We start from the raw sequence: 22,453 nt of genomic DNA, 5'->3' as shown, positions 1-22,453 counted from the left end.
TCTTTGATTTTGGGGGGTCCTTTTGTTTTGCTATTACAGGGAAGTAACAAAAATTACATCTGGAACATTTCCATTTTTTCTTGCAACCCTAAAATAAAATCATGGAAGTAAGAACATCAAAAATTTTCTACAAAAATCATTTGAATATTGCCATGGACTTGAGACATAATGTTCTTGATGTAGTATTGGCAACGTCTCTGAAAGTTTTTAAAATAGGACTTTCTGTTGGAAACCCAAAGTCACCTTCCACATGTAGTCCAATCATCCTACGTTGTTCAGGAACAGGAATGCTAAAACCAGAACTACTGGTGACAGAGACATGCCTTTGTTTTCACTCTGATATTTCTCCTTAAGCAATGCTCCCTTTGTAGCCCCTGAACAAGAAGGCCACTTAAAATGTCCTCATTGTTTGTAATAACTTTTAGAAAAATTTATATGTTATTTAACAGCAGCAGACTTTCTACTCAGGAAGTACTTGAAAAGGAATCCTTCAGAGCCTATTGTCTTCAGAACATTGTATTAACATCCATCGACTCTGCAAGTCAGTTCCTTCTCCTCTGCTCCTGCTTCCTCCATTTTTTTTCATCATTTGGCTACACAGAGATGCCCCATGTCTTTTTTGCATACATCATCTCTGTTTTTTCTCTTTTCCTGCATAATGGTCCAGCTTTTCTGAGAGTAGCTGTTGTCCTGAGTGTGATCCTTTACTAAAATGGGGATTGAATGAAGGTGGAGCACAAATTATCTGGAAGCAAAGGAAGACCAGGCGTTTGAAAAGGACTCAAAGAGAATGAGTAATGAATCAGAGTGGCCTCGATGAACTGCCATGAGGGAATTCTCAGTTTGGACACAAAAGGAATACATGGGTACCAAGGAAAACCTAGGGAGAGAATCTCCGTGGGAAGCCTGCCTCGTAGGTTGGTCAGTACAGAGGGTCAAAGTCAGCAGCCCTCAGATATGAACAGAAACAACTGTATTTTATGAGTAACAGTTAAGCCTTCAAACATGCTGTTTTGGAACACAGAGTACTTCGAGGACTTGACATCCTTTCATAATTCATGTTCATTGTTCCTCTAAGTAAAATATGTGTCTCTCTCTGCAGTTACTCTGTTAGGAATTGTACTTTAAAGGCAAGAGGACATTTTTGATAATGCACATCTTAAACTTTCCATTAAACTACCAAATTTAAATTCTACCTTTTTGTGCACTCTGACATTTTTGTCTGGCATTTTCATTAATTTTGCGACATACATAAATGTAGCTGAAATGTTAACTGATCAATACTTTGTCTCTCTCATGTAGCACTAGCACTCCATTCCCTAAGGACCACACAGCAGAACAGAAATTAAATGTGTAAAATATCAAATGTTAATGTTAAACACAGCGGCACTTACTGTATAACGACAGAAAAGGCTAAAACAATTCCAAATGGACAGATGGTACCACAAATTATCTACAATCACATTTAAAGATTAAAGTTTGTCCTGTAAAATAATTCTTTGACGCACACTGAAGTGTGTCCTTTTACTGATAGCTCAGTTGTCCAATTATTTTTGTGCTCATTACAGTGAGAAATGACAGTACTGAAGAGAGAGAATGTGCACTCTTTTTCCCCCTGTGTTGTACCTGCTGACATCCATAAGAACACAAATGTCTGGTCAAGAGCCTGATGAAAATTAGGCCCAATTTATGAGACATTTCCACGTCTACAAATAGATGATTCCAATAGGCAAGCAGTGCCTTCTGCACCACATCCGTCTGTGTTCGCTCTCAGGCATACGATATTCATAGCAAAATTTAAAAACCTAATTCAGAGCACAAAAACACAGATGTTCCCAGGAACATGTTCACTTATATTGTATCCATCACCTCCTGGGCCGATTTCAGCTTCTCACATCGGCAGCTGGCTTTGACCCTTCCCCACAGCACAGAGCAGTAGTGCTGAAGAGGCCAGAGCAGCTCCACCCTGCATTTCTCATCCTCTCCACTTCACTTGACATTAGGACAAAAAGTTACTCTTTTTCCATTTTGATTTCTTTGCTTTACAGTTATTTTGTGGTAGTAAATTAGAAAAGAAAAATAAAACAGAATAGAAAAAAATGGCACTTACATGCTATAAAGTTTACTGATCTGGACCTAAAACCAAGCTGTGTAATGGTACAAATGCACATGCTCCATGAGGCAGCTGCATTTATGAAAAAGTGGGCCAAGTGGAACCAATATTATAATAATAGACCATGATCCAGCCACAGGGAATGATGGGAACAATATGTTTGTAACAATGGGATACTGCTCATACTCTTCCCCTAATGGAAAGCAGTTTTTTTCAATAAACTGGCCTAAAAAGGCTCTGGCTATGCAATTATATATTTGAAAAATTTCATTTTTAAGTACTCACATCATTTAGTATCTATAAGATAAATGAAATCCTGCAACAGATTTTTTTCTGATTGTTAAGATTACATAGTATATACTTAAAAGTTCTTTTAGAAAGGAAATAATATGTGCTGTGTGACTTTGGCCAAGGTACTTAACTTTTCTGTGCCTCAGTTTCTCCCTCTGTATATTTGGAAATAGGAGTATCTATGCCATAATAAGGTTGTTGGCAATATTAAACTCATTAATGCATGAAAGTCATTAGTGTTCCAAAATACAATTCCCTGGCACATGAATGCTTAATAAATGCTAGTTATTATTATATAAAAATCTTTTCATATCAGAATTTAATCTGAGGTTAAATGATTGATAGATTAAAAAATAATTTAGAATGTAAATGGAAGAAGGTCTAGGGAAAATTGGTACAACAGCATTAAGCTATGTCTATCATCATTTAATACCTAGCTTTATTAGCAAAAACACTTTATTTATCTGGCATCATTGAATAAAAAGTTTCTCCACATAGAAAAAATTTCCAGATTGGTTCATTGGTTGGTCACTTGGTATAGAAAGCCACTTATTTTGGAGCCTACCAGGTAACAGACACTCCACATGTGATGGTGGAGTACCAGCGAGAGAGGCGGGGTTCCCATTTTTGTGGAACCCTCAGTGCAGGTCTAGCTAAGTGAAGCTTGGTTTTATCATTCATTGTTTTCATCACATTCAACAGAATGTAATTTGGTGCTTTTTTTTCCAAGAAAACATTTAATTTTACTGTTTCTCCTCAAAAGTACCCTTCATGTGTGTTCACATATTAGTTTGTGGTCCCTTTTTTACCATTGGTGTCAGCAGGCCCTTTCCCCAGCTTTATTGTGCCTCCTCCTTTGTTGCAAGCACCTTGTGTTCAGCTTGTTTCACAGGGCTGAGTCTGCTAGAAACTGACCACCAGCTAACAGATATTGCATTTCTTACCTGGTGAATTTTGACCCTCTTATTGTGAAATTGTTTAAGTATTATCATGTACATATACCTAAGTTTCTCAGAATTTTGGTGTGTGATTTTTTTTAATCAGAAAGAAATTTTAAACAAAGTCTGCCATCTTGAATTCACTTTACATGAGTGACATCTAGAAGACAGATGAATTATATAAAGACTTACAAAACACATTGTAATGCTAAAGTTTTAAAAATGAATGTTCCTGAGAAAATTATATAATTTTGTAGATTTCTCTGTTTTCCAATTTTACAAACAGCTGTGGGGAATGACTTTGGAAGGAGTGAATCAAAGATGGCAGCATAATCTTTTTGGTGGAATATGATTGTGTCCGTGACAAGGCACCATGGAACTTGGATGTAATAGCATAAAATAGACAAAGAAACTCAATATCATTTTTTTCCTCATTAACATCAAAGTGCCACTATGATAATGAAAAATCATAATAAAGTTTGCTTAGCAGCTCCCCTACCCCCGCTGAAAGTACTTGATACGTGAAAGAACTAAATAAAAGAGTCTTGAAAGAAGCAGGGTTTCCTTTCTAAATCTTAATGATGATGACAATTTCTTTCTCTAAGGAGACAACAACATGTCTATGGGAAGCAGGCTGCCTAACTTTCTGGTAACTTACAACATAATGGGACATATACACTCTTTGTTCCATGTGCTCAGACATTAATGAAAATCCCATACAAGGCCTGAGAGGAGGACAGAGCTCAAAGTACTAAACAGATGTGCACACTCATTTGAATAGGAATACTAAAATGTTGATATGTTACTATAATTAAGGGTCTTTTTGTAAGCTCCCATAATAAAGTCCTATTTGGCTAAACTGGCTACTATAAGAAAGCATCAGGTACTCATATTCTAACAAATGTGACAATAAAATAAAGGATTTCAAAAGAACTCCACTTAAACTTCAAACTGAAATCCTGAATAAGCAAAAATAATGTGAAAGCAGAAAATTCCAGCTAAAGCTCAAAGGAGAATATTCTTTTGGATTTTCAAGCTTTGCAAGTTGGTCTCATCAGCAGTTTTTAAATAACCAAAGTAAAAGGCTACAAGATGAACATTGTTAGAGGACTATTTGGATCTATCAAATTCTCACTTGTGCCTTTTTGAAAACTGGAAATCCCAGAAATAATGAAATGCTGCTTAAATAGGTCATATCTACTTCCAATTGATCCACATCTTAAAGTATTACCAGCTAGCATTCTGCTGTCAATGATTTCCATATTTTGAAAAACATCTCTATAGAATGAATACAAGTAAAATGAGGATGGTCAAGATTATAACTTTTTTTTAAACACTAAGGACTTTTCTTGGCTCTGCTATTGGGATTTGGGATTATGCAATATATAAAAATTTACTTTTTAGCTGTCACAGGGAAAATTGTACATTGGTGGAGATGTTTATGTTCCGGAAGTCTGGGGGGGTGGTGTATTCTTGGACTCAGACCTTGAACGATCCATCAGGTTCTGCCCACGGCAAATCTGTCCAGTCAAGTCTTAAAATAGGAGTTTTAAAATGGCCACATCAACATAACTGTTACTATAGCCACAGAAACACGCAGCTCCGATTACTGAATTTAATGAATAACAATGTAAGTATAACAGTATGATCATACCACAAAAGCAGCAAGGCTCCTTGGGGGTGAGTCCCAATCAAAGCAACTATTAACGTAGTATGCAGCATTTACAAGCACCATGACACAACGCTTCGTCCTGATAAAGTTTCTTAGTAGCAGCTGTAATAAAGATGAAATATTATTAGAATTTGCAGGACTAAAAACCATCAGATACACTGCAAAATTCTTCAAGCTTACTGTGATTTAAAAAGGATTCAGGAAGTTAATAAAGTTATAAGAATATACCAAGCAATTTGGCTCATGAGTTAAAGGAAAAGAAGTATCTCTGGAGAAAGTGGAAGAAACTGAATTATAAGAGCAATTTCTTAGCTAAGTATATTCTTTAAATAATATTATGAGGTAGATTAGACTACCTTTGTTCAAAAGAAAAAAATCTCCAAAGGATTAATAACATTTTTTGCTACTTACATACTATAAACCTTAAATATACTTTTAACTCTTAAATCTGATTGAGGTTTTAAGATACTTTAATGCTTTAATTTTAAGCTATTTCAAAGTGAAATGGATAACTTGGAATGTTTTTATTTTGGGTCTTAGGGAAAAACCTACCAAGTATTGCTTTATTATAAAAAACATTTTTCTACCATTTTAGTAGGATTCTCCCTTTCTTACTATTATATCTCATTTTCTATTTCTTTCCCTCTCCCTCTTTATCTCCCTCTTTATCTCTACCTTTCTCTTTCCTGGAATGATTTTAACCTATATTTTCTCATAATTCCAGAGTCAGGGAAATATTATGGTAACCCTGTGCTTTACAAAACCTTTTACTAAAAAAAGTATATGAGAATTCATATAACTTAAAATTTAAATTTAAAACTAAGGCATGACTATAACTATACAAAGAACTAGATGATGTTCAAAAAATTAGCTATAGCTGTGTTAATAATTAGAATAATATTTCTGCAGGTTAATATTTTGTTACTTCCAAATATATTTCAATACAGATCTGGTATTTTAAGGAGGTAGCAATGTAAAATTTACTGAGGTCATAGAGAAAACTATATGTATGTAAATGTAGGTGCAAGTACATGCATACTAGTTTTAACAAATTACTCAAATTCAAATTCCTTTCATTCGAATTTAAGGATCTCCCTACTTGTTCTCCTTCTTGGTCCCTGATCATTTCCTTTAAGGGCTACTTTTATTAATTTTATTTCTAATTGTAGAAAAATATAATCTGTGTTTCTATTTAGATAGATATTGCATTTGTAACTCACACACTGTCTTTAAATAATCCAAGATCACACTGTTTATGGTGAATAGTTTAAATTAAAAATAAAAATCACTCTTCTAATGGTACAGAAATTACTAAATATTTTTACACACAAATGAGTTCTGTAAACTTTATAGGTATATCAAGTACATTTTATTTTAGTTGTGTTAATTAGAAATAAACATTTTTTAAAGGGGTCACTTAGTACTCTTTCTAACTTAATTCAAACCTAATTTAAATCCATCAGTCTAATTATAAGCTATCAAGCCCAATTTAAAATTTCTTCATGACAGAAAAATCTGAGTTCCTGATTTTCTATTTTCTTAGCTGAAAATGTCAATAAAAGTTCACTTCGAAAAGATCATAGTCAAAATCTCATTAAGAAGGTTTCCCTTAAAAGATGGAGCCCCCTCTCTTGTGGATTAGAGGGAAGAGCTTTGTGCTGGGCTCGCTTTACACACACCTGCATCATACCTGTGGGTGGTCTGGACAAATATTTGAACCTCAGCTTTTGGTGTTCTCATTTACACATTCCATGGCAATCAAATTGTATTTTATGTTCAAAATGATCGTTCTTTTGCTGATGCATGAATACATATCCATTCTATGCAACATCTACAGTATCCCCTTTCCTTTTTGACCACCCCCTTCAATTTATTAGTTTGGTATTGTCCTTGCTCGATCACTTAAGGAAAGGAAGGGAAGAGAGAAAAAGAAAGAAAAAAAGAAAGAGCCATTTCACATGAGTAGATGATCAAAAATTTCATAGTCTTCCCCCCTCCATACCTCCAAAGTGTATTTGAATTTAGTTAGATGTTTTACAGATAGAATCAGGTCTTCCCAGAGGGATTAATCTTTCCTTGCTTTTTACCTGTTTAGAGAGTCTGTTTTCCTCTTCAATGTACTTCTGTTCTTTGGGTATTAATGTTCGTAAGCTGGCTTTCACCTATACATCAACATATGTGTCTGTTATGGATTAATATATTACAAATGTTTACAAGTTTTTCATGCAGTTCAATTTGCAATAATTTTTAAAGTTTCAAAGTCCTGGCTGCTGTGCTCATAAAATATAAATGTATACAGTGGCACATGCATGCACTTCCATTTCTTACGCAGGCAGGCAGCGGCTGGAGTTCAGCCGCTGCAGCAGCCACCAACTATAACAGAAAGTGTGGGTGTGCCAGGCAGTGGCAGAAGCGTATTCTCCAAGATACATCAAGGTTTAGAGAAAATGAGGAATGACAGAAATTCTCTACAAATCAGGAACAAAAGCTTTCATGAAACTGAACTCTTTAGCAGTACAAAAAAGCCAAAGTTAAGACTTACAGCATTAAAAATCACATCTATTTCAAGATAGATGACCCCCTTTGTTGGCCCTGTCAGCTGCTTGTTTTTCAAGACGTAGGCTTTCTGTTCACCATTTTGAATCTGCGGGAAAAGGACATGACAGCCGTCTGTCTCACAGTCTCCACTGAATACACTCCCTCGGTGACCTTTGACCCCCAGCTGCTGAAACTGACAGAGAACCCAAAACAACTGTGGCAATTCTGACAAGTACCTGTTCATTACCAGGATCAAGTCTGTCAGGAAAAATTAACTATCATGGGATTCAACATGGCCGTGAATTGAGTATGTTAAAATTTTTAGTGTTCTTATTACAGACCTTCGTTGAGAAATGACAGATATAGAGCTAAGGGTTTTTTTTTTCCTTGAGCAAAAGCAACACAGAGCAGTGTGTCAGGTGAATAAAACTTACAGACAGCAATGGTATAGCAACTTTGCCCAGAAAGTCAGCACTCCGGTCTCTATCTTCATCATAAACTGTCACTTCAAGAACTGAATGGATATCTTTAATGTTGCTGCATAATAAACATACGTAAGAAAATATAAAGACTTCATCAGTAGAGAACAAGAATAAAAATGCTTTAGAAAATTTAGATAGCTCCAGCTGATTTTGTGTGTGTGTTTTTATGAATGCTATTTGCATATACACATACACAAGGTAGCTTGGTATCTGACAAATTTCCCACAATGCACCTTAGTTAGACCACAGTGATGGTTCTATTATCTGGGACTGTGAACACCATCGATATTTCAAGTTATAATTTTTTAATGAAATGTAATTTTCCATCTGGATGGGTAGAGAATAAATAATTGTATAAAAACAAACCACTAATAAGTGGCCCTGATATTTTTTAGACTTTTCCTTCTTCTCCCTCTCACAATAATTCCTGTCTTATTATCCCACAGAAAACATCACCAGGTTTGATATTAGCAAGAGTAACAGTTGATTTAATATAGGTTTGTTTTTTATTATAATAGGACATCTTTTTGTTTATAGTTCTCATGAAAACATTGACTTATTTCTGTCGGGTTTATAGTAAAAAATTAACTGAAACAGAAAACAGAATGAGGAAAATGTAACATTGATAGCTACTGTACCACCCTAGGATTTAGAAATTAGGTAGTATTCCATTATGTTCCAAAGACAACATATGTTAATAAACAACTATACAAGTTCCTCATATTTTTGTTTCTGGAAAAATAAGCTTCAATTGTTGACAGCATTTTTTCTTTGATCAAACTGTTTACCAAGAAAACACAAATTAAGAGAAGACAAAAAATGAATATATTCATTACTAAAAGACTGCAACCACATGTGAGAAGAGGCTTTATCAGGGCACAATCAATTAATGGCTTTGATAATAATCAACCCTATTCATTCAATTATGCATTCCAGAGAAAAACACTCTCTACAACTGTCTCAGGAACGCAAGTCTCCTGACCAGGGCTTTCATCTCTTATAAAAATGTGGAATTCCTTAAAGATAAATTGGTCAGATAATTAAATTTGATTAGTTACTGGCTCTGAAGCAGAGACATTATAAGAAATTATTAAGAAATTCAGAAGATTTTCAAATACAAAAAAATCTATATTAAAAAACTTTTAAGAAGTACTTCTGTTTGGAGTTTTACCTTGTTTAGAGTTCTTTACTAAAGTCCAGTTTAAAAAAAAACAAACAAAACAAAACAACAACAAAAAATCTGGCCTTAGGGGATACTATAGTATAGCATTGTAAGCTTTTACAGTGCATAATCAAAATGCTTTATAAACTTTTTAAAACAAAAGAAAAACTAACTGATAGGGTGTTTAGGTGCCTAGGACAATACTTAATATTCTTATTGTGCTGAAATGCAACAAACCAAAACTAAAGCATCTGCCGAATCGGAGACTGGATTGTTTGCTGATTTGAGCAATGGAACAAATAGAGCTTTGTCTTGCTTGGTGTCGATGCAATTGAGGAGAATTTCAATAGAAAGTATAAAAGGAAGAAGCAGTATGGCAATTCAGTTAATGGGAGCAAAATCCTTAGACAAACCATACAGAAAGTACAGTTTAAAAAATATCTGTGAAAACAAAAAAAAAATGACTTGGCCTTCCCCCAGGTTCCCTAGGAAGGTATTGCAATTATGATATTCATTGTTTCTAGCAAAGGCAGCCCAGATGCACTGAGTTGTTAATCAGTTAAGAATAAAAGCACACACAAAATCTCAAAAGTAAATGTCATTTAGCACCATTTTTGAAATGAACTTGAGGTAATTACCACTTACAATGTGAAGACTTTGTTCCACTCAGGATTGAGATTTTTGTAGACGGTATGTGTTAGCAGCCTATCATTGTTCAGTTCAACTACACAAAATGGGTCACTTTTACCTATAAGAGATTTGGGGAGAATGTTTTTAGGATAAATAGCACCCACACCTTAGAGTGTCATAATTCTAACCACATCTTTTGTTAAAGAATTTTTATTAAAAAGTGAAGTACAATGAAAAACATTTCTTAGACAACATCAAAATAGAATTAGCTGTAACAGGATGATGTTAATCACTGTTACTCACTGAAATATAGAACCAGGAAAAAAGTAAAAGAATGAGGATTATACAGCTGATATTTCAATTTGTAATTTTTGCAAAAAATAATTTAACTGCTAACTATGAGGGGAAAATGTGATGCATGTCCATCCCTAAGCTAGTTTTTATGTAATTCTATAGTGACCATTTGAAAGGTTTAGGATCTTTACTTTTATCCATATGTTTTCTAACTCATCTGACCAGTAACTTGTAACAGAAATTTCTAAACAAGTTGATTTGGGGAAAACTGCCATGCTATATTGCAGAATTACAACATTTTAATCTGACTTAAGACTGTCTTCTGAAATATCTAAGACACCACAAGAAGGTAAATTAGAACCTCTGAGGCAGAAAACAAAATCTGCCTTTTGAGACTTAACCTCAACAAAAAACCTGCATGTTAAAGAGCGGTTTTTCATTTTTGTCTACGGAGAGTAAAGGGGCTGGCAGTTATCTGTTTACAGCAGCTAGGTTCTTTCGTAGTCTGATCTCGTCCATTCAGCAAGTATATTTTGTTAGGTCCTCAATATTCTGTAATGTCATGTCCTGTATTATAAGAACCCATAAAGTCAGAGGCTCTATGGGGGTAGCATTAATGATATTAGTGCAGCATGTAATTTGTTTGATACCTTATACAAATGACAATGAAATCAATATTTAGACAAAGCTGTCCAGAGGTCATATCTTTTAAACTACAATATTGATTTAGACTACATAAGAGGTTAATGTGCATATTATTAACTTTAATGATAAAGAATAATTGTTTTAAATGCATTGTGAATTATAGTCACAGTAGTTTACACTTCTGTGAAAGCTTAAATATCATTGAAGATTTTCAATTAAATTTTAATAGGGGAAGAATTCATTAGCTATCAGTGACAGATAAGCTATGCATTCTCACACAGCAGTGTGTTTACTTTCCACGTTGTAATTCTTAAAATGAGGTGTACAAACTTTAACTCACCTTTAATTTAATTTATTAATTTTCTATTAAAAAGATTTAATATGTGTGTGTTAGTTCAGTGGCCTTATATACCTCAGGATAACATTATGGTAGTCTTCTCAAGTTTTCGTCTTGGGAACAATTTTCAACAAAGAATAGAGGACTAGAAAGTCTTCCAGGTCTGGTGCGAATTTACCTGTGACTTATCTCTTTTTCCCCACCTTCATTTCTCTTTGTCCTACCTGCTACCATCTTCACTTATAACTCACACACCATGGAAAATAGTATTCAAAAAATATTTTATCAGACACATTGTAATAAGTTTTATTTGCCACATAAACAACACTTTTTCTTCCATATAGTTCACCTACAAGGATAAAAATTCCATTCAAACAATTCTTAAAACCTTGCTTATTCTTACAGCTAGTGTTAAACATCTTCTTTCCACCTAGCTTTGTGCTGGGCACTATGACATAAACAGAAGAACAAAGAATATAAACTACTACAACCTCAAATAGTTTATAAAAGTGCTGGAGAGATAAAAATATCTACTATAATAACGAGAGAGAAAATTGAAGCCATATTTATGATTCCTTGCCAAACGAGTAACTATGTCACTTTAGACAAGACTTTAGATTAAATGATTAGCTTTAGAAGCACATACTTAGAAGACATTTGTAACTCTCACACTCTTCCTTGGACCTCCTTTTAATTTTTCTCACACATTCATCTTAATCTTAATTCAGTAAAAAAAGGACTAAGTAAAGGTAGTACTTTGGGTACTTTTTGTGCCCCCATTTTCACTTGCTTTACTTCAATCACTAGTCTGCTTCTGTTGAGTTGGTTTTACTTGCCCTCAAGTGACTGACAACTTGCAGTAGATTCAGTCAGAACTGCACCGCCTCTCCCACAGTGAAAGTGTAAGAACTAACTCTGGAGACCAATACCTGGGGGGGTGGGGGAGGTACTTTAAACATCCACAAGCAGAGGATGAAAATCTTTATTTGATTTTTTTCACAGGAATTATATTCAATTGTGTGAAAAGTTTCCATTTTTAAAAAATTAACCCCATGGAAAATCTCTTAAATCAATATCTTATTTGTTAGTGTGTCTTTATTTGCTGACAAAAAGCAAATCTTGAGTCAGTGATTGGCTGAAAGGTCTTAAAGAAACAAAATCTGTTCTTAATGTTTAACACTTTCCATGTCTTGTTAAGAAACTACATTTAGCAATGCCCATGAGGCAGTAGCTATTCAGATTTTCTTAGTTGATTATTTCATAAGGCCATTCCTAGGGAAAACCAGTATCGGTCACCTATCATTACATTACTTAATTCTCCCAGTCACTCTTTACTATTGGGATAAAGGTGTTAAAGCACCAGACACCAAAATAACAGTTTGAGCACCTTCTGAAGCCACTTGTCAGTCATTTTGCTATTTTAAATTTTAGTGCCATACTACTATTATCAAAAAATATTGTCCTATCTGCACTTATAACTTGAAGCAGGTAGGCAATATAATTTTTAAGAGACCATGTTATTAGACACTGTGTAAAATGTAATGGTACTTACAGTTTTTAAAAAAGAGCTTTTGCTTAAGATAGACCCAACTTCTATTTAACATGGCTTTAATTTATACTTGATTTTTCCCAGTCTAAAATCCATTATTCTTAATGTACTTAGAGTCATATTAAAAGACTGAATTGTGTTCAGTGACATGAACCAATCCTTGAAAACTGTGCCATTTTACAAGTCTCTGAAATCTTCCTCTCAAGTGTAACACCTTTGATGTCTTCCCAGGGCCTATAGGTTAAAATCCACATTGTATAGCATGGGATATAGACTTTCAGCTTCATCTCCTACCTCAAGGGCTTTTCATCACCTTGCTTGAGCTGTACCACACATTTCAAATGCTCAACTACTCTGTGTACTTCCAAGAGCACCGAAGTTAAAGTGGGAGGACTGTGGTCGGGGGAAGAGGCCTAGCTTTCGGAGGCTGAGCAAACTGCAATTGAACACTCGCTCCATGGTCTTGGGCCTGTTCCTTTTAAAACAACGCAGTGACTATAACAGCCCCTTGCAGAGATAATACTTAGAATATAACTCGCACAGTGTCTGGCACACACAAGTAGAGCATCAACAAGTAACAGCTTTAAGTAATGCCTTTTCAAACAGGAATATATAAAACTTCAAAATGTGCTTTAAAGTACAAAAATAACAGGAAACAAGCCATGCCTTGCGTTAAATCTCCTAGTGAAAAGAGTAAAGATTTGTAAAATATTTTATTAAAAAATTAGCAAATAAAGGGCAATCGTAATATTATAATAATTGCAAACATTTACTGAGTCTTATATCATTATAAGTCCAACATTATGTTTTCTGTTCATTTGCTTGAAGATTTTATGACCACTCTATGAGAAAGGAACTTTTACTATCCCCATTTTAAAGATGAGAAAACTGACACTGGGAGATTATATAACTCACCAGGTCACAGGTTGTAAGTAGTAGAGCTATTATTTAAACCTGGGTCTATCTGACCTTCAGAGCCCTTGCTCTACCCCTAGGATCCAAGTTCCCTTCAATGAAATATATTTCAATGCAAACCACTAGGTAAGACCTTTCCTAATAACTATGTCATTTCTTAGTAGTTAGCAGGCCACACACAGGAAGAATTGGCTAATGTTTTTACCACAAATTCATTCATTCAACAAATACTTATTACTTATCAGGTACCACGCAGTGTTCTATGTATTGAGGAGATATAAGTGCATAAAACAATGAAAAAACAACAACCTTGAATTCATAGACTGCATAATGAGAAAGAAGATAGTGAATAACATTTGAGAGTATTTTAGAAGGTAATAAATACTATGAAGAAAGATAAAAATGGGAAGAGTGATGAGGGGTGCTGGTATGTCAGTGCAATTTCTGAAGGGACTGCCAGAGAAGGTCTCATTGATAAAAGGACATGGGCAAAGGAATGAAGGAGGCAGGGAGTGAGCCCTGGGCTACCTGGAGGGACAGGTCATGGGAAGGTCAGAGGCGTGACTGTGTCTAATGTTTCCAGGAATACCCAGGAAGTCACCGTGACTGGAGGAATGGACCGTGGCAGGGAAAGCGACAGACGACTTAGTCAGAGAGGTGCAGGGAGGGCAGCAGGCCTCTGTTGGACCTGGCTATCCCTTTCTGTGGAGGGGAACGTGTTTGGAGGGATCTGAGCTGACACGTGACATGATCTGATGACTCCTGTCTGGAAAACAGGTAGAGAGAGGGCACCGGAGGAGGTAGGGAGAAGTATTAGGAGGCTATTGCAATAATCCAGGTGATAAAAAGTAGTTAGATTCTGGATATATTTTGAAGGTAAAACTAAAAGGATTTGAAGATGTCAACATTGAACAATCTATTATGCCTGATACTATTATTTGGAGATTTTAAAAAAAAACAATTTATTCAGCTTAGCAAAACCTGTGCTTTTTTCTAAGCCCAAGAAGCATTCAACAAAGTGCATAGACTGGATGTCTAACAATCTAGCAGAGGAAAATTTAGGTAAGAAAAGAGCAGGCTATTTTATGTTAACTTCTATTTACCTTTTCCTTATAAAGAGTTATGTTTTTACAGGTATCAGGGATAAATGCCAAGATCAGGTTATTACACACTGTGTGATTTTTGACTAATTCAGAAAGTGTCCTTCTGCCGCAGCACGATTCAAGGGCAATTAAAAATTAACAGTGATTTCAACCAAACTAATAGTAAATGTACAATATTGAATTCTATAAACTTACTACTAAAAGGCATCAATGTAGTTTTATTTTAAAGAAGTGGTTACACACAGTTAATATGCTTATCTGGGTAGCTAAATGATGCTTTAAATGACTGGCTTTTCAGTTCCTAAATTTTGCAGCCCCGATTATGTGCCACTTAAACAAATGAAAACAATCACAAAAATACCAGTGATGGATTTAACCATTAATTATCTCCTTAATTATTCCTTCCTTTCATCCTTTTCATCATTCCAGTTAGACGCTGTGCTATGCGGCCTTGCCTGCTCATAGTATCTGAGGAGTGAGGTTGACTAAGGACGGAGCGTTGATGTCTCCAAAGTGCATGACACTCTGCAAAGCTCAGAGAGTGATGCAGGGCTGTACCTGTGACGCTTTGACTCCACACAGTAGGGCTAGGTGAGTAAAGGAATACAGGCAGCATCCAAAATTGAAGTACATTTTGTTTCTGATAATTTTTGGCTATTTAAATGTATAGGAACCTAAATGTATAGGAACACAGATTATAGAATCTCATCTCCCTCTTACTCATTCCTGTCATGAGACTAAAGCAGACCTGTGAGTAACAACTGGTCTTTCCTTAGCGCCCACCATGTCAGCGGAAAAAGGTGCTTCTTCCTGCCCTTTGCAGTACATAAAACTGGGGATTTGGGTTTGGATGCAAGACAGGAATTGCAGCAGTGCTGAGGGAGGGTGAGGGCAGTGGGGTTGATTGCATTAAGTGCCATGACAGCTAGAAGAGAATCTTAGCTTTCCTTGAGAACATGGTAATTTTCTATGTTGACAATTTTCTAGGAAGAAATAAGGATACCTTTTGAAGCATTAATTACTTGTGGAGTGTCTGCTCTTCTCACCCCAGAATTATAAGTATGATTAAGACATAGTCCAGCTCTCAAGGCACACACAATTTAGAGGGCATGACAGACATGTAAATACACAATTACAAGACAGGGTTGTAAGCACTGTAATAAAGGTAAGTGAAGGGTTTAATAGCAGCAATGAAAAGAAAGCTTATCATGCCCTAACTCTAGAACAGGAAGGGGAAAAGGAAGGGAAGACTTTCCCCAAAGGAGGTGCCCCTGGTGATCTGTGGTGATTATATCTCTTTATCACTAGCAGTTTTAGAAGTAAAAGACAATTATATAAAAAGGAGACTAACAATTTATGATCAGGAATACTTAGCTTCAGTCTATTTGTGTATCTTTTTAATAGGTTCTCTATAATATAAAAATTCAGATATATATTAATGTCTCCTATAAAACAGATTATAAAATAAAATAAAATCATTCAAAATATACTAAAAATATTATATGAGGGCTGCTGCATTTATACATCATCTAGTTAAATACTAAGGGCTATTTCCTCCTACAGATTTTTGTAGGAAAAAAAATCTCCTAAGAGAATTAAAATTGGAAAGAGACTTTTTTACCCAAACTCATAAAACTAAATCAATAACAGATTTTAAAGCATATATTCTATTACCTCAATTCTTCTTATGGTGAAAAGCCATTTCTACAATAAAAACAAATGTCAGAATTGTCTCCAATGGGCATCCTTTCTAGCAATCTTCAAAACGGCACTGAGGATTAAATGAGGTGCATGGACTGGCTAATTCTCTCTCACTGTTTAGCCCTTGATCTTTGAGGTCACAACACTGACATATTTACAAAGAACTGTGGGAAAGTCTGCACCACCCCTGCTTGCTTGCTACCTGTTTTATGGGCAAGTGAATGACTTAAGTTTTTGCAGACTACTGGTTTGAGCATTAAAGTCACTCAAAAGATACTGAATGATATTCTTACTCCCAGAATAGAAAGCTAATCCTGATCCATCAGTGGTGGGCTTTATCCAGGGTCATTTTGCTGCTGACAAGTAGCTCAGTCTGCTGGATGAGATGTGTTATAAAAATGTGTGTGGGGTGGGGTGGGGGAGGGGAACCCAGTGACCACCTCTTTGTTGCCATGACTCTGTAAACACAGAAGGCTTTGAACAGCACAGAAAGCAATTCATACTCATGGGGGCCTTTTATTTTGGACCTACCTTACACAAATTAAGCTCTTTGGTTTAATTTCCTCAGTTGCCACAGTTTGAAATAGCTGTACTTTAATCTTTTTTTTAAATTGTAATCAAGGTTTCCATCTGTCCTTTCTACAAACTGAAATTTCAATCATAACATATAACAATGTTATAGAGAGGGAATTCAATAGGATCCAGCAGAACAAAAAGCAACACGTGTTGGAGACATCTTCCGATCCCCCCATCACTGGTGTGGGGGCTCTGACCTTAGCCTTTCTCCCTGACTGACCTAAACATATTTTAAACATCTGATTGGTAGAATTACATTAACTGACACTCTTCCCTAGGTTTCCACTGGATCTGATTCAGAGACTGAATGATAATAACAGGGCTTCTCTTTTCCCACTGAGTCATAAAGCAGGTTTCAGTGTGGCAGGAAAATTGAGTTGTTGCTCTTGGCCCTCTAGATCTAATACATCTTTTTTCATATTAAAGACTTTGTGATGTCCTCCTTACTATTATGAAATAAAATAAAACTGACCTGTCTATGATTTTGAAGTTTAATAGAATGCCTTAATGCTATTATCAAGGAGACCAAATAAAATGTTGTTTATAATAAAACCATATGTTGATTTATTTAACAAGTATTTATTGAGTGTCTACTATGAACAATAAAGGCCATATGAACAAAAAAGTAAAGGTCTTTGATTTCTTAGAGAATAAATATTGGACATTAATAATAAGTAGATTTTATTGTATATTAGGGAGTGCTATGTGTTAATGCAACAGAGAAAAATATAGAACAGGGTAAGAGGTTTGAAGAGTGTGAAGAAGACACACAGTTTATAAATGTGATTAGGGTGGCTGGCGTCGGACTCAATTAGAAGGTTAGGTCTGAGCAAAGAACTGAAAGAGGCGAAGGCGGAGCCAGGTGGACATCTGGAGCAAAGTGTTCCAAGCAGGGGAAAGGGACAGTCCGAAGCCTGGGTGCTCAGGGCCCCCAACAGGGGGCTCAGTGAGCAACAGGAAGAATAGGGGAACATGTCAAAGCAGTTACTGGGGAACACGACCACAAAGTGCCTAGGAGGCCACCCTAAGTTTCTTGGTGTTTACGGTGTAAAATGCCAGTCATTTGCAAGGCCTGTGTGAACATGTATTTCAGGATGTAATTGAGGATCAGATAATCATGACACAAAATTTAAACCTATTATCAATGCCCATATTTAGTCAGGTAGGACATGGGACAGTTTTCACTATTTGGTCCTTTCGAGGACATTTAGCATCCCCAGCTCCCCGCCATCGATACCAGCAGGGCTCCCAGTCATTACTGTAATTAAATTTCCCCACAAATCTCAAAATCACCCAAGGAGCCCATACTGCCCTCCCACAACTGAAAATCACCACCTTTCAGCAACAGTTTTTAATCATTTTGGTCTTAGGAACTTTTAAAAGTTGTTGAGGGACTTAAAAGGCTTTTGTTTATACAGGTTAGATATATCAAAATTTACCATTTTAGAAATTTAAAATGAGAACATGTAAAACTTAATTATTCATTCAAAAATAATAATAATAAATTCATGACATGTTCACATCAGATCAATCAAATATTATGTAGCCTTTGAAAGATTCCATTGTGTACTCATGAGAGGGTGAGAGTGAGAAAAGCAAATAACATCTTAGTGTTTTTATGAAAGTAGTTGTGACTTCACAGACCCTTGAAAGGGGGCTGGGGAATCCCCAGAAGTTTGGGGGCTACACTTTGAGAACAGTGCAACAGAAATAAAGCTTATGTAAATATGAGTTTATTTCCTCCGGGATCTGAAAGTAGATGCAAAAGAATATTTATAGTATTGTATGTAACCATTTACATTCTGGAGTCCTAAAATTGAATCATCTCGGTATATTCTGTGAAGCTTAAAATTTATGACAAGAGAATAGGAAATAAAATGAGACAGATGAGAAACTGGGAAAGAAAGAAAAAGAAGACTATGGAATCTATAAAACTTAGGAGAGGCCCTGAAAAATTATGTCTAAGCTTTTAATAGTCCAGATAAATTGTGCTAAAAATGTTTAACTACTTTATTTTCCATTAATATTTAATACAGAAACTATATGCAAGTGACTTGTTACAAGATTAGGAACACAAAAGTTGTTTGGTCTGAAATGAGTGTAAAAATATATTACAAGCTCTTTTCTCTTTACAAGTCACTTCTCTTTGCTCATAGATATTTTAAGACCCACAGTAAATATATATTCAATTAGATGCTCCATGGAAAGGCATGAGGTTTCAGATAATCTTCCCTATAAGTAAATTAATTAGGTGAAGAAATCTTTTGCAGTGGAATAAAATTCTTTAGACTTAAAAAAGTCAAGTGCTGTATTAAGTGATTATATCTTTTTATATTTTTAGGTAATTAAACTGAAAACTGTCATATGTCAAGCCTTTGTCGTTAGAATGACATCTTTGTCTTTTTATTTCTCTTCTACATAATATCTATGCATTCAGGAGTTTGTTTTTCATCTTGGCACCTACTGTAAGCTCTCAGGTTCTGAGAGGTGGGAGAACAGCCTTAGAGAGGTCAAGTTCTAAAGCTCATCTGGGGTTCAAATCTCTGCAACCATACAGAGGGGTCATACAGGCTCTGTTTCAACAGTTCCAGTGATGGGGAAATCAACACTTCCACAGGAATATGCTGACCTATTTTTTGGCAATTATCATTTTTGAGAAATGCTTCTTTACATTAGGCACAACACTGTCTCTGTAGCTTTCATTTATTCTATGATGTGCCCACTGTAGTAACTTTTAAGTTTAAATACATTAATGGGTATACCCCACATGTCACTTAGTATCTGATTAATGTTCATTACCTGCCCTCCTGTACTAGACAGTGTGGATGCCTGGCTGAGCATCTCTTCTAACTACCTTCTAGCATCACTTCCAAGACTAGAGAGGCCAAAAAGGCCAAAGTGACATTTCTAGACTTTCTTGCAGCTGGGATTGTGGATGTAATTTAGGTTGTATCAATCAGATACACTAAGATGTGACATTCAAATTTAGCTAACTGAGCATGTGGAGTCTATTTTGCTCCTGCAGACTGCAAGCAGGAATCATGTAAAGAGTTGTCACAGTGTCTTCCCAGCATGCTAATGGAGACAAGTTACTTAGCCTCTCCACATCTCACTTTTCTAATTTGTAAAGTGAGGACAACAGTGCCTAATTAGGTTGTTGTGAGATTAATTGTGATAATCCTTTTACCAAGTTTGGGTGGTGTCTGACATGTGATAAGGGTTCAATAAATGTTAGTTGTTACTATAATTACTATTGTTATTACCGTTTTCCTTGAGCTGTTCTCAATAGACTTGACTTTAACCACTAGATATTCCAATATAGAATATATTCTGATTTGTCTGTCAAAAAGAACAGCTTCCAAAACTGAATTCACATCACAATGTGTCTGATGGGTTCAGAAGAGAGTATCATCCTCAACATTTCCCTTTTCTTCAATGTAACAATAGTGATGCCTATGTAATTCGCTCTCATGGAGTTTAAACTCAATTCAAACTCTAAAATATTGTCTATATTTTCCACTGTTAAAGCAAGACATCACTGTTTTGTACTGACTAAGGCATTCATTTGTACTTTTTTTAAATGCACTTTTTATTTAAGTATAGTTGGTATACAATCTTATATCAGTTATGGTATATTAGTTTCAGGTGTATAATATAGTGATTCAACTTTTTTATACCTTAAAAAGTGGTCACACTACTAATTCTAGTAATCATCTGTCATCATATAAACTTATTGCAATATTATTGACTATGTTCATTTGTACTTTTTATTGCTCATCGTGTTGAACCAAGCCTATTTATTTCAGTCTGAATTAAGCCTGCCATATAATTATATATTTATAAATATACTATATATAATATACATATATAGTCTCATATCAAATGACTTAATTATCCCTCCGAGCAAGTCTGATAAGGAAGCAGTCAATTACCTCACCAAATTCATTAGTAAATGGGTCGAACAGGTCAGACCAAGGACAGATGCCTGTGTTCCACAGCTTGGCTTCCCCACTGAGATCAACCCTGTAATATCATCACTCTTCCAGCCTGACTGTTTAGTCATTTATGCATCTAACTATATTATCATATAACCCAAATATTCTTGTAGTAAGATTTTTTCAGATGCTCTCTGTTGGCAGCATTTTCCACATCCAACTTTCTAGAACATACATTACTTATTTACACAACTATATCATAATGCAACAAAATGTAAATTATGGTTTAATTATGGTTTAATTTTAAACAATGAGTTTGACATCTCAAAGCATTTCTTCAAGGGCTGAGTGAAATCCTGGAGCTAGCCCTCCAAACCAAATCAGCAATTCTCTGTTTCTTTACTCAAAGGATCATTTTGTAATCTTAGTTCCACAGAACTCAATTAATTATTTTATGGTATTTCTCCCTCCCTCATTTCCCAGTGAGAGTGGGACCACCACCTTCTCTGCCCATAGTCTTTTGCCTCTACAGCATATCAAACCTAATTATTAATCTCTTTTGTCATCCCACCTATTCTTCCAGAGCAGTATCTTCTAACCATGTGACTTGCATATGAATCACACATGATTCCTGCAATTCCCTGTAAAACGCTACTTCACACTCAGGCCTCACCAGTCTTTGTGTTAAAATGTGATTCTAATTCCTCTTTTCACAAATATTTGTTGTCAACTGTTTGGTTTTGGAATACTTTTGCATTTCTATAATTAGAATATGATTCTTAAAAAATGCAACTACTGAAAGGTAGTAAGTTTTATATCTATGTGCTGACATAAAAGAATGAATCAATGATTTGCTTTCTTTCCATTTGATGCTTTTGTATAGCCTCACTGTACAAATTTGATGCCCTATATAATATTCAGATATTTAACATATATGTTTGTAATATTGTTTTCTAACCTAAGTATATTATAATGATAAGAATGTCAGGTGCTGGATATTTTTGATGCATTATAAATTGGATGAACTGTCATCTCAAAGTAAAATATCTGCTCGATAGTCTTCTTTACAAGCTTAATTATCAAAAAGCAAACAGGGATACATTAAGTTATATAACGGAAATAAAGCATGCTTTGCTTGGACAATTTTCAATATATTTTGCGTAAGACTTAGGTTTTTTGTTTCAAACAATAAAATTTTAAGATTTTTAGATAGTAAAAGTACAAAAATTAAGAATGACACCCACAAATAACCCCTTATAGTTAGCAAATTATTTTACCCTTGGTAATTTACAAATATGAAGGACTTCCATTATATTTTATATATTATAATAATTTTAATGGAACTATGTAGAGTTTAAAGGATATTTTCTCTTCTTCCAATGCAGATTTTAAATAATGATCATAAAATTTAAGGCCACATTTATCAGATATAATCAATGTTATTGAGTGTGATAATGGCAATTCAAGTAACCAGCTATTAAAAATTCAAACTGCTACAATTCTATCAAAGAAGCAACACAGCTACTTCTCCCAGTAGACCTATTGTATTCTGAGGGCCACTCAGGCAACAAC

At 35.1% G+C, this 22,453-nt stretch overlaps 1 protein-coding gene across 7 annotated transcripts in view; it reads right to left on the bottom strand.

Moving 5' to 3' along the window:
• MCTP1 (multiple C2 and transmembrane domain containing 1) overlaps window positions 1-22,453 on the bottom strand; it is a 470,412-nt gene that overhangs the window by 146,046 nt on the left and 301,913 nt on the right. For all 7 annotated transcript variants that reach the window (XM_045848268.1, XM_045848269.1, XM_045848270.1 and 4 more), the window contains 5 exons: window positions 9,842-9,944; window positions 7,987-8,089; window positions 7,557-7,658; window positions 7,102-7,176; window positions 4,997-5,116 (listed from right to left, as the gene is read on the bottom strand). In XM_045848268.1, the coding sequence (XP_045704224.1) occupies window positions 4,997-5,116; window positions 7,102-7,176; window positions 7,557-7,658; window positions 7,987-8,089; window positions 9,842-9,944 (503 nt within the window). The remainder of the gene's footprint in view (window positions 1-4,996; window positions 5,117-7,101; window positions 7,177-7,556; window positions 7,659-7,986; window positions 8,090-9,841; window positions 9,945-22,453) is intronic.

The sequence above is a fragment of the Phyllostomus hastatus genome, unplaced genomic scaffold, assembly GCF_019186645.2.
Source record: "Phyllostomus hastatus isolate PE091 unplaced genomic scaffold, TTU_PhHast_1.1 phas_contig_58, whole genome shotgun sequence".
Classification (NCBI taxonomy): Eukaryota; Metazoa; Chordata; class Mammalia; order Chiroptera; family Phyllostomidae; genus Phyllostomus; species Phyllostomus hastatus.
Note: the sequence above shows the minus strand (reverse complement) of the source record. Positions and strands in the feature narration are given on the sequence as shown.